General features: G+C 36.1%; 1 protein-coding gene across 3 annotated transcripts in view; it reads right to left on the bottom strand.

Moving 5' to 3' along the window:
• PCDH11X (protocadherin 11 X-linked) overlaps window positions 1-13,348 on the bottom strand; it is a 539,473-nt gene that overhangs the window by 483,397 nt on the left and 42,728 nt on the right. For all 3 annotated transcript variants that reach the window (XM_026097615.2, XM_026097616.2, XM_026097617.2), the window contains exon 2: window positions 235-818. In XM_026097615.2, the coding sequence (XP_025953400.1) occupies window positions 235-774 (540 nt within the window). In that variant the 5' untranslated portion in view covers window positions 775-818. The remainder of the gene's footprint in view (window positions 1-234; window positions 819-13,348) is intronic.

Genomic DNA, 13,348 nt, shown 5'->3' with positions numbered 1-13,348 from the left:
ACTGTTACAGAGACAGATGTATACATACATAAGCAGCTTTCCACAAAGTGAAGATATGATATACTGGAACGCACTCTAGTGCATAGGTTAACATTTCAGGACAGATATTTACAGCGTACCACTACTATGGTACACAGCTTTCTATTTTTAATGGGCCAGTGAGGACTGACAACACTTGTGAGTTGGCAGCAACACAAAGACACACAGAAACATAGAAGAATGGAAGAAACCCACCTTAAGGAGTTCATAATGCTGAATACCATTCACACCAATGTCAGGATCGATGGCAGAGGGAACAGAGTAGCGAGAATTAATTGCTGTGTTTTCAGGAATAGAGATGTTAATAACTGTTGAAGGGAAGAGAGGTGCATTGTCATTTATATCCTCTATTAGGAATCTGATCTTGACCAATCTGAAGACTTCATCAGGCAAAACAGCAACCTCCACCTCATAAAAGCAGCGGTTCTCACTGAAGATGCCAGAACATAGTTTCTCCCGGTCTATGCGGTTTGCAGTAGTGAATATCTCACCAGTGTTTTCCTCCACCCGAACTAATGGTACATCCCCAGTCTTATACACAAGCTTGAACTGAAGTGGTGAGGATAGGGGCACATCTGGGTCCAGTGTTAAGTTAAGATCCTTGAGCAAATTGCCAATCAGGACATTTTCAGGCAGTTCTTCCCGCACCGTGTAATTCTTCTCCTGTGCGCCAGATTGAAATATAATACAGGCTAATAAGACTGCCAAGAGGTAGGTTCCAAACAGCAAGTCCATCTCCAGAATGACTAATGAATATTTCTGTAGAAGACCAAGAGTAGCTGAAAAAATGAAAAGAGAGAAACTCTTAAAAAATTACAGAATATTGTCTTCTTAAAATGATGGAAAGGGGATCTTTCCTATAACAAATAACCTGAACTGTTACAAAACTCACATTAGTAAAATGATATTTTACTTAACAATTCTTTATAAAATCTCTTACACATATTTTTACTTAAACCTTCTTACTAAACACTGAGGTAAGAATCTTAGAATTGGATCAGAATGAATGAACAAATTAATAAGTACAAATAAAGAATGCTTTTTCTACCATGAGATTTTCCTTTGCTCCTCAAGAAAAATCTTTCTTTGAACCTGCTGCCAGGTTGTCCTTGATTTCTTCCTCTTGCCTCCAAAGAAAGAGGTAGGTAAGAAATCTTCAAGCAACCATCTGCTGAGAACCACTTCTTTTTATACTTCTCATTCAGAGTGGGGAAATCTAGAACACTTGTCTTAATTCTGCCCCAAGTTTTACACTGATGAAATTATGTAATACGTCTTAACAGTAAGGAAAGCTGGGTATTTTTAAATACAGAAACTTACACAGGCAAGAAAATCTGATCTAAATGGGGGCGGGGGGGGGGGGTTTGGTGAACTTCAGCCAATGGATGTAAACTCCATCTAACAAAACTACAGCCACTAATACATCAGTCTCGTTCTTTACAAGGACAAGAACTGACCTAATCTTTGGAAATAAACAGAAATACTACTATTCAATTCACTGAATTTTGGATTATGTGCCTAAATGCGTAAGAGGAATGGACAGATCCCAACACAGAAGGACAACAGCTGAACATCCAAAGTTTTTAATCCAGAACTAACGCTAAAAGATTTTTCCTAACAACAAGGGAGTGAACTTGTAATGGTCTCAGTTCTCCAACTGCCTACTATATCAGTGAATAATCTCCATGCCAGATATCTGTCATTAATTTCTATTATAGTACTGACTTCTTCTGCTTCCTTTGGGGAGGGGAGGTTGAGTTTTTCAGGAATATCTCCTCTTCGATACATGACAACATTTAATGCATCTCCTGGAGAACAAGCTGAAAGCAGCTCTGTTTTGTTCTAAATCTACTTTGCTCACGCATAAACTAAGTGTTCTGAGATATCAACACCCTTAAAGTCAGGTATAGATTTGTCTGGGGCTGAAAAAGTTTTTTATGTTTTTCAACGTAGTTTCTAAACAACAATATATTCTCTCCCCAAGACTGTTAACAACCTCAAACGTACTGCAGGATGGAAATAGAAAAGTAGACTTAGAGGTACATAAAGATGTATGCCTTCAGCTCAGAACCTTTCATAAGAAAAGAGAATATAGAGTATGTCACATAGCATAGACTTTGGATAATTCTGTCTTTGCAGAATCTAGGATTGTCTCAGTCTTTGTGTTGCATAAATGTTCAACAGGTTCCTTTAAAACACATTTTTAGTCAATGAAATTTCAGCTTATACTGTCTTAGAATCTGCTTCTCATGTACCTGTGCTACTAACTCATCTACATTCATCGCTCATAGAAAAATTTGACTTCTTTTCCTGTCTTTTCTGACTTCAGTCTCTGTTTTATAGCATAAATTTATTTACTCTTGTAGATCAAGTTACAGTAGTTTAAGAAATTACTGAAGCCAGTAATTGTCTTCACCTGCCAGCTACTGCCTTTCAGCAATACCACTTTCAGAGTAATTCCAGTCAACATGCTCGACTTTGCAGTGAAGCTGATTAGGAACACTAACATAGTCATTCCATTTCACCTCTGGAGTGGTAACCTGCCTCTGACTGGGAGTAAGTAACAGAAAGAAAGCAACTTGTTTTAACACCTCAACTAGATCTGCAAGGTGCATCCTTCTACATCAGCATGATTTAACTGTAAAGCATTTTCTGGCTTCCTGATTTTACAAAAGGAGCAACATGAAATAAAAATCCTACCTCAGCAGTCTTTACTTATCAAAAAAGACATTGCTCATTGGAGTAATTCAATTAACCTGGGATCACTACATGGGTGAAAACTACATATGCAGTTTATGTGGCATAGGTACCAAATCATCTGCAGGATTTTGGTAATTCAGTGTAAGGCACAATACAACACTACACAGGCATTCAGGAATGAAGGAACGGTATAGTATAAACAGTTTACAAATCCATTATAATGTTAACATTCGTTTAAATATGGAAATAAATAGTATCAGCAGATACTGGTTATCATTAACAGTAACAGTATGAGTTTAATGAAAGCATCGTGACAATACAGTACAAATATATTGACTATAATTTCTTTTGTAACTGGGGTGTATTATATTTCTATCAATACAACTCTAGCAATCATCACAGCTCCTAAAGGAATTGCACACAGACACTCAACCTGCAGCAAGAAGATATAATTTCAGCAAATATGTTTTTTATGTCCACTATTGTTAAAAATAAATATATTTACAATATTTCCATGCACAACAGCAATAAAAATGTTCTGGTTACAGCGAAGAGTTGATATTTAAATGTTCCAATCAAAACAAGGTTTCAGAATGGCAGCATGTTCTGCGCATACCAGAAAGTGGTATTAACCTCTAGTAGAGGAGAAAAAGTGAAATAAACTGAAATACTATAAAACTGGAAAACACACCATGTTCTGTCGTCTCTGGAGTAATATTTTACACTTGCAGTTCACTTCTGAGCAGGAGGATTAAAACAAACTTAAACCAAATTCCAGTACCTATATTAAACTTCTCGGTGACAACATTGATACAAAAGTTACCTCTAAATTACAACAATATAAGAATATTATATAGAGATACATATAATCTATCAACTACTCTTATGCTTTAATATATTTTGATGATTAATAAGGCAATAAATGCTACTTTGCTCCTCTCTCACTCTGGTTTTGAGGTTACAGGAAATTTTAATTACACTGAATAAAGGAAGTTTTCATGTTATGAAGGAAGATTCAGAAGGCAATTTCAGGGTGAGCACCCAAGTCTAACAACCTAAAAACTTCAGGAAAAGTTTTCCAAATCAATTCTGAAAGGAGTGATAGTACCAACAGATAACTTAGATTAAAAAAAACTAGTAAGTAATCCAGTAATAGACAGTTATAACCCCAGCAGATTTTCTAGGGGTTATAAAACAGCAAGAGCACGACTCAAGAGCTTTGTCTGCCAAGCTGCGGATGAAATATCCTAGCATTACATTATTATGCGTATTCAATTTTTTAATGAAACAAAGTTTGAAGGACTGTATTACAAATATTTGTGTCATATAAAAATACAGTAAACCAAAAAAAAAAAAAGAATTCTATTACTGTATACCATGCCAGATAAACATTAACATGGCTTTTATGAGGTCTGCTATCACCATAGATTCTCCTGAACAAATAAAGGACATAGACATGTAATAAGTAGGGTTAGGGGTTTTTGTAGAAAACTGTCTACACTTGCAGTTGAAAAACAACCAGCAATAATTTGTAATTCCCGAAGTTCAGGAGCATATAACTATTTTGAAATGCTCTTTATCTGCCTCTCTAAACAAGGCTAGGAACACTTCTGAACCTTTAATAACCACAGCCATGGTCCTTTAACGGGAAAAAATCCAACACGATTCAAGCTTTCTTTCTAGATATATGAAGGAACATCTTATGCCATAGCGAAAGAGTTGTTCTTAAAGAAACCTATTTATACAGTCATAGTGGTATGATGGCCATCATTTGTGTCATAGCACTGATGGGAATACTATGGCAACAGCAATGCAAAGAAAAGAGTAGCAGGAGACACTCTAACAACAAAGCATCATTTTGAGATGTTTACAGTACCAGAATATTTCTAATGATATACAAAATTCAACATATCTCTTATTTGTCTACATATCCACATACTGCACATATACATACCATAAAGTGGGAACTCTGAATATAAATACAAATCCAAAAGCAAAAAAGAATGGCTAAAGAAACTACAAATGGAGATGACATTGCTAGTATTTTGTATTACATACAATGTTATAATAGTATACAACATTATTACAAAAAAGTTACGTAGACTATTTTAAAAGTTGAGGAATATTACATTGAAACCTGAAACTGCATCACTATCCAAACACTACAGTCATAACAGAGAGGAAACCTTGCAAATATCATTCCCATTCTTTTCTTCATATTCATGAACTATTTTAATTAAGTGCACAAATTCAAGTAATATACCTCACTTTTTCAATACAATAACCCTTTTTTTGGCTGCTGATTAACCCTGGATTCTTAAATACGTGTATTTAAATCACTGTGCTAAATCAGTGTTTCTCATAGCAAAGGATCGCCATAAGTATCTGCAAGTGGCATGGGCTCTCTTTGTCAGTCAGTAGTAGCATCAGAAAATCATTTAACTGAAGTATGAGCTATTTGTAACTATCCCAGTTTGCAAAGGCTTCCTGCAAGATGTCTATTGTCCACAGATAACTAAGCAGTTCTGTGCCATAGGGGAGAAGTTTCAAATTTCTGAATTCTTCTGTTTAATGTTGACATGGTTATCAACTTCATTTTGCAGACCTCAAGTGCTGGATTGTTAGGTAGATGATTTTCCTGGTATTGCAGGTTTTTTCTTTTTCTGTTTTTTTAATTATGAATCAGTAACATAGCTGAAAACAGTAATACCTATTCTTCTTTGTCTCATGTTCAAGGAATGGACTGATTAACTTAAACTTCTTAGCAAAATTAACTAAAGTTAACTTTTCCAAAAAAAGCATACCCTTTAGATGTATTTATTACCATTTCAGATGACAGCAAGAAACACTGAAAAGCTGTTTTCTAACAGGAAACACAGTTGTTTCTTTCAAGGTAACGAAACAATAGATAGCAAACCACCTTTAAATCATTTTCACACTCTGTACTGTTTCAAATAAATTATTTTGCAACCATCACTATTTATCCACAGAATCTGCTCCATAGACAATATATTTCATGATCATATTCAAAGAGAAAGACCTACCTCAATGAGAAACAGGCAATCCGTTACATTCTCTAGGCTCTCAAACTCATTCCCTCACACGATTTCACTCTAGGTTCATGAAGGGACTGATCTGCTATTTTTTCAGTATTATTGTACCTATTTCAATGAGTTTTCTTTAACTTGATTTTTTTTTCCGTTGATGCACAGAATGAACTGGAAATTCTTACCACCACTGGAAAGCACCAGCCCACACCCTTAAAGTCAAAAAAAAAAAAAGAAAAAAATGAGTGGGATCCACACTTTGCTTCAGATTCCATGCTTTCCTGATTCATAGTCTTCACTAAATTAGAAACAGTTTTTAGTTTTTTACTTTTTCATGGGGGAAGGCGAGGAAGTACTCTTTACTTAAAGAAATAAAGAGTGAACGAGCAAAAGGTAGATTCTTGCAGTCACACAAATGAGAAGTCAAGGTGTAGAAAAAAAGAACACCTTATTCTCTTACTGCAGCAGAATTCTATATGCCTAGTACTAGTCCGCAGCTAATGCCTCCTTATTAGGACTTGTATCAAGATGCTGGAAACACTGAGCAGAATTATAAGTATGTAACAGACAGTAATCATGCTGTATGGACAAACCGAACTCAGTCACATTGGCATATGGCATAAGGGGTAATTTCTTTTAATTGTTCCACATCAATACCCATAAAGCTGAATCCTCTTTCTTTTTTACTAAAATGGTAAGTACAATCTATGTTTGGGAAAACACATCTAGCAACCACTCAGCACGTTTTAAAAATACCCTGTCACTTATTTCAGGAAACTGTAACAATATGCTACATCAAATTTATTTATATATCAGTAACACTGGGAAATGGATGACGCTGCTATTAGCAGTGAAACAGTTTTATGCCAGAGCTGAATAGAAAGCTTAAGGTTGAGGGCAAGAAACCCTGGAAAAAAAGGTGAACATCTCCCTGATGATAACACGGTTATTTCGGTTTTCTTAGATAGAAACACTATAGTGTGTATGCATGTGCGCGCCCTTGTGTGTGTTGGGGGGAAGGGGGGGGGGGAACTGTAATGCTGCTGAATGCTACAATGCCAAAGTTAACACAACACTGCATTGCCAATTCAAAAATATATTCAGTAAAATCCAATTAAAGTAATGACACTCAAAGATAAAGCAAAAATCAACTTACTAATATTTTGATGCATAATGCCATTTACTATTTTAATTGTGTATCTGTACACTTCAATACACTTTTATACATTAAATGGCTCTATTTAATTTTCATATTTGAGGGCTTCAAAACTGAAAAATAAACTTCCGCTGGAGCAAACAAAAGAAGAGTCACCCGTGAGCCACTGGCTGGAGAATGTGACGTCACAGTAAAAAGTTATATTAAATCACCTCCGTGATCACTAGATGTATTTCAACTTCAAATTTATGGTTTTTAAAAAGAAAGTAAATCAGATTTTAGTCACTTGGACAAATCCTTTGAAACAGTGATTGCCAATACCACCTGTTTCATATATAATGCATTTTGCATTTCTGCCCTGCCGCCAGTTATTAATTTTCATTATGGAATAGCAGAAAAACAGATTTCATGGCATCTACTAAACAATTCAGATATTTCTCAATTAAGGAATGAGGATATTTTTTATAGTGGAATGCTATTCTATCCATTACCTACACATTCTAAATGCACTTCTTCCTAAAATTCCAGCTATATAAATGATGAAATTTCTTCATTCCAAAGTAGTAGAAATCATCTCATCTCCAACCCTTCAATTACAAAAAAGACATGTTCTAACTACATAAGAAAGAAATGCAGCATGGACAACAGATACTGTGCTTAAAAATACAGTAAATGGTATAAACCTAATGAGAACTTATAAAGCATAATCTCATTAATGGCCAAGAAAGATTCAAACCTATTTCTTTCCACCTTCTTTCCCAATACTGCTGTTTGAGGATTTTGTTTATATTTAGGTTAATACAACAGGGGTCTATCAGTACCATGGTGCTTCCAATAGAACTTACTGTGTAGAGCTAAGTTTTGGACTATTTCAAACCATCTGAGATATATATTATATTCCCATTCTATGAGATATTGCTATTGGTCTGTGGCCTGCAAGTTCCAGGCTGAGTAACAGGTTTGGTTCCCCACCACCTTGCTTAATCGTAAGTTCCATTCATGGGAACTTTCTTCCCAGAACTTTAAGAAAAAGACAAACGATGCATACTTTCATCTTTTCTTAAAATAAACAAACAAACAAAAATAATAAAAACTTGTGTTTAGAACAATGCCCATCTATTTTGTAATTCTTGTTACACACACCCCCAAAAATGGAATTTTGCATTTATCAAATTCCAAAGAGGAAAAGGATTTAAAAAAAGGCTCTCTTGGACTCATGGATTAGACTTCTACTGATATCAGAACCCTGTTTTTTCTGGACATATCTTTTTTAATCACTTAAATTTTTATTTCGTACTTCTGTGAGTCTCTCTGTACTTCAGCATAACGTACTCCCAAAAGTGTAACTGCTCTGTGAAGTTACTCCCACAAATTTTTGTAACAAGTTCTTAGAAAATTCCTACAAGCCTGAAAAACAGCAAAGAAAGAACTTTCACCATATCCCCTGCTCAACAAATTATCAGTAAACCTACATAAAATCGATCAGGAGGTCATAGTAAAAATGCATCTATAAAACATATTTTAGTATTTGTTTATTCCAACCTCCTTTGGCCTGTCTAAAACCAGACATTTCTGTGCCTTTCTTGTCAAGCCCATGAATGAATATGTGCATGTATACTAATTACATATGCTTATGTAGTCCTTAATTAGTGTGGTTCATTATTAAAATGGTAATTAATAACTATCTAAGCATCAAAGAACTTATACTTTTTCGTTTTCTATTTTTGTCAATAAAACAGGAAGAAAGTAGTTCAGGCAGTTTTATGTACATCCTTGCAAACACTTCACAAAAGCAAAATATATTTCTTAGTCAATCCATTTCCTTCAAGCAAAAGTTTGTATAGTGAAGAAATGAAAGAAAACTTACAGTAACACAGTCCCCATGGAATTCTTCAGATATGAAATGGTATTTATTTTATTCAGCGGCAGAAGAATGACTAGTTATCATAGGGGATTCCTTGTCCTTTTTAAGACACATTTAAATATAAGTGTAATTCAAACTGTAAGTTCCTGGTCAAGGGTTTAAAATAGAAAATGTATCAGAAAAGAGGTTGCCTATGCCATCCTTGCCATATAATTCTCACCAATTAACAGTCTAATCACTGTGTTTGTCCAAAGATGTTACATGTAATACACATGGATACAATACACAGGAATAAACAGTAACCTAAACTGACCCCTGGAAGCTCCAAGCCGTACCATGACAAGAGGCAACAGGCACAAACTAAAACACACCAAGTTCCCTCTGAGCAGGAGAAAAAGCTTCTTTACTGTGAGGGTAGCTCAGCACTGGAACAGGCTGCTCAGGGAGGCAGTGGAGTCTCCTTCCTTGGAGATATTCAAAAGCCGTCCAGACACGATCCTGGGCACGGTGCTCTAGGTGATGCTGCCAGGTTTTTTTATAATGTAAAGCAAAACCATAAACATTTGATAGAGAAAACCCAGCATGAGACAGAACTGGAAGAGGAGTGTAAATAAATTTCTCTTCACTCACTGTCTTGGCAGGTGAGCCCCTTTCCTCCAAGTCTGTATTAAAGCCAAGCCAGTTCAGAGGTTTAATTGCTCCCTCCACAGCCCCTCGAGGCATTTCCAGACTTCTCCCTTCTGTCACCCCAACGCGAAGGGCAAAGCTACCATTTTTGGCTTCGGAAGGCCTTGCACCACAGGTTGCTGGAGGCGGGGAAACATCACAATTTACTAGCTCTTTTCTCATTTTCTCCCCTCCGTAGCCGCTTTGGGCCATGCCGAAACCGGGACAACGCTCCCCCGAAGCACCGCACGCTTCACTGCCTCAGCAGCGAGGCTGCCCAAGATGCACCCCATCCCCCCCACCTTCTAGAAGGTTCTGTGGGGAAGCCCGCAGCGGGCAGCCCCGCCCCCACCCAGCCTCCCCCGCCGCCATTTGCTGCCGCGCCCTCCACGGACCCCGCCGACCAGCCTCCCTCTCCGCCAGTCCCGACCTGGTAAGGGAGAGAGTCAGACCTGAGGTACGTACAGGAGTAAGGGAGATACTGCCCAGCTGCGGTGCGCCTCAGCTGGGCGGCAGGAGCTGCGCTACGCACGTGGACGGCGTCTTTTGCCCTAGCTAGCAGTCAAAGGAAACTGGGGGCAAAGGCAAGCTGTAGTTTTTGGAAATTTTTATGTGACTAAGCGTTCCTAAGGAATGGTGCCCTCTGCACATTCTGGCCCATGTTATCATAGTCTGGCTTACAGGTAGTTCTGCTTCACAGGTTCAGTTGGATAAATTATTACGTGCTTGCTTTCCCAACGCCACTTTAGTGCAACACTGTTGGTACAGACTTTAAGTGGCATGAGAAAAAATCCCTGTATTTAGAGTCTATAAAGCACTTTAGGGATCTTTCAAAATGAACAGTGCTATAGACATAAAAGGTATTAGCAAGAGCAGGGGCAGCATTGCACGGTATTAGAAAAATCTCTGAGAAAAAGTGAACCTACTCTTTCTCCGCTAACTATGGAAAATTATAGAGAAGAAAATGAAAAGCAATTTGGTATAAGATTTCTTGTGATGTATTAAGTGGGAGAGCAGTAGCATCTGAGTTTGATCCCAGTTCATTATAGTTAATAGGATTAAGATCAAGCCTTACTTACTAATTCATATCTCACACTATTAAAGGCATGAATTTACCTCTCATGCCATTAAATATATATATAATATATATATAAAATATACATATTTAAAAAATCAAATTCAGTAACATCATTTGATTATTTTCTTATGACTCAATTCCATCTGTCTTTAATTATCTGCTGTTCTTATTCCAAGTCTTACAAGTTTTGCTAAGGAAGCACTCTCTCCTTGTCATATGTTTGTATCAGAAAATGACCCTCGCTTGCAAGTAATTAATGATTACAATAATAAAAATAATAGCCAGCTATTTCATATTCTGCTTTCTGCAAAATCATTTTTCACATTATTTGATGTAACTTTCAGACAAAAGATGCGTGGCAAGTTATGCACAAACTGCAAAGAAATTTAATTTAACACTTTATATACTAATGGAGTAGGACTGAACTTTTAATGACTTGATATTAACACATACGTGACTGGTAAAGATATAACACCTTTTGAAAGGTGAATTAATTAGCTGCTAAATTTTAAATAAATTTCTCATTACTAAAAATATCGCATCTTACTGGTATACAAAAAGGGGAGTGCTTAAATTGCATGTTTTCTATAGGTAGAAATGTAAAATATTTTTCATTGCTATTAGAAAAAAAAAAAAAAACACCACTGCAATCCTGTAACCACTCTGGTAAAATACTTTCTATGCGCCTAACTCCTTTCATCCTGACAGATCCCAAAACTGCTGTAGAGATGGCAAACATGTGGATTGCTTCTCAAAGCACTGAAATTCTATGCCAGGAGCAGTACACTAAAACGATTCTGGAAAAGGAACTGAAAACTAAATTATCCAGTGGAAATGATGGAGTATAGCTCTTTAGACATAAAAGAAAGCAACTACCAAAATTTCAATAGGAAAACATACTTGGTAAACAGAACCAAAGAATCAAATGAAACTGCATTATGAGAATACTTTAAAATGTGTTACAGCAGTTTGATGGGCAGCACCTCATTCTCCACTTTGAATTTTTACTGTACAATAAATCTGGTATAAAAAGTGGGGGACCAGATCAACAATTTTCTATTAAATTGATTCAAGGCCCACTGAAATCAGTGGTACTTTCTGTAGGGCTTACACAATCTGCCAAACCTACAGCTCTGAAAACTGAAGACCTTAATTTAAGCATAAAGTGAGATAGATAGCCTACATATCTCAACAGCAGATCTTTGTTAAATATTTTCATAGAATGTTATCTGTCAGCATAGAATACCTCATTCTAGATTTTATTACAAATGTCAGGCCTGATCAAAGCAAGGTATGCTCTTGACTGTAGACTGCCTTTGTAAAGTCAATGCTTAACAGAATATCAAAAAATTGTATTTTTAATGTTTTGCCAAGATGCATAAATTTAATGAAGATACTATGGCTCCTTCATGGACCAGTACTCAAATAATGGAAAACGTGCAATTTTGCATTTCTTCACTGCATCCTCACTGAACCCGTCAGTAGTTAGTATGAAATAAAAGAGTTTTTGTAAAGTGGACAAAATATTTCTAGCTAGAAATATTCATGTCCATTTACTCAATGTTCCCAGCCTCCTGCTAATAATGTCCAGACACAACTGATGTGGGATAGATTCAGGCTTGTAATCTAGAATAGAAAAGTTTGGGATATTATTTCCAATCTTCCCTGTCTCCTGCATTCTTCTGACAAAGTGCAAGAGGATGAACAACTTGAAAAGATTTTTTAATGGAAAAAAGAAAAGACGTCACCACGTTAATAATGAGATCAGCATGCACCTATAAATGTGAGTCCTATAGGTCTTCGATCTTCATGGAAAAATATTTAAAAATCATATTGAAGAGCCTTTTCTGACAAATTATGGCTCATGATGGGTTTTATCATTATTGGGACACTGCACAGAGCATTTCTGAAGAAAATGGAATATTAGTTCTTGAAAGTAGGAATTAAATGGGGAAAAGTCTTAAAGGAATAATGTGAACAATGATCAGATTAAAGTTTCAAATATCTGTATTCTTTTTTTCCTGCTTTGTTTAAAAGTCATGTCCATACTCTTATAAACTCAAGTGAAAAAGCTAGTTTTGCATATAAATGGAGTGACCTCACCATTTGATAATAACTTACTATTTAAATGTAAAAACGACAGAAAAAGAGCACAAAAAATACCACAAAATCCACACCAGACTTTTAGCTGTAGTAATCACAACAGACAGAATCTCTGACTAACAGGGGATTGTATCATTTGTAAATTTTATCATGCTTCACATTCTGGTGACACTGCCTGGTTTCAGTCCAGTAGAAATGACCAAAGGCGTTTTGGTTATTTCTGTAAATCAGGAGTTTGTATTAGGGTTGCAATGGAAATGTCAGGAAAACACATCAGATAGACTATTAATTTTCACCCGCTAATTATGCCTCCAAATCTAAAACCTACCAAAAAAAGGCATGTTTTTCTTCATAAGCAGAAGTCACTTTGAGTCACTTAATATCAACACAAATGACACAGGGACATCACTGCATTTCGCTTTACAAGATACAAGAACACTAGTAATAATATTAACTGCCTCAACCATTACTGGTATAAGAATTAGTAATATTGATTTATTATTAAATAAATAAAATTTCAAATTTTAACATCTGACAATGTTTATATAACTGTCAGCCAGAACTCCTACTGATTTCCAGTAAAATTATACATGCTCAGACCTTACAGAATTCAAACCCATGGTGTTTAGTAGAGAAAACTTGCTGTCCTGTAATAACAATCTGTCAAAATACCAACGTTGTATTATATGCAATTT

The sequence above is a fragment of the Dromaius novaehollandiae genome, chromosome 11, assembly GCF_036370855.1.
Source record: "Dromaius novaehollandiae isolate bDroNov1 chromosome 11, bDroNov1.hap1, whole genome shotgun sequence".
Classification (NCBI taxonomy): domain Eukaryota; kingdom Metazoa; phylum Chordata; class Aves; order Casuariiformes; family Dromaiidae; genus Dromaius; species Dromaius novaehollandiae.
The sequence above is the reverse complement of the archived record's forward strand: the minus strand, read 5'-3'. Positions and strand labels throughout refer to the sequence as shown.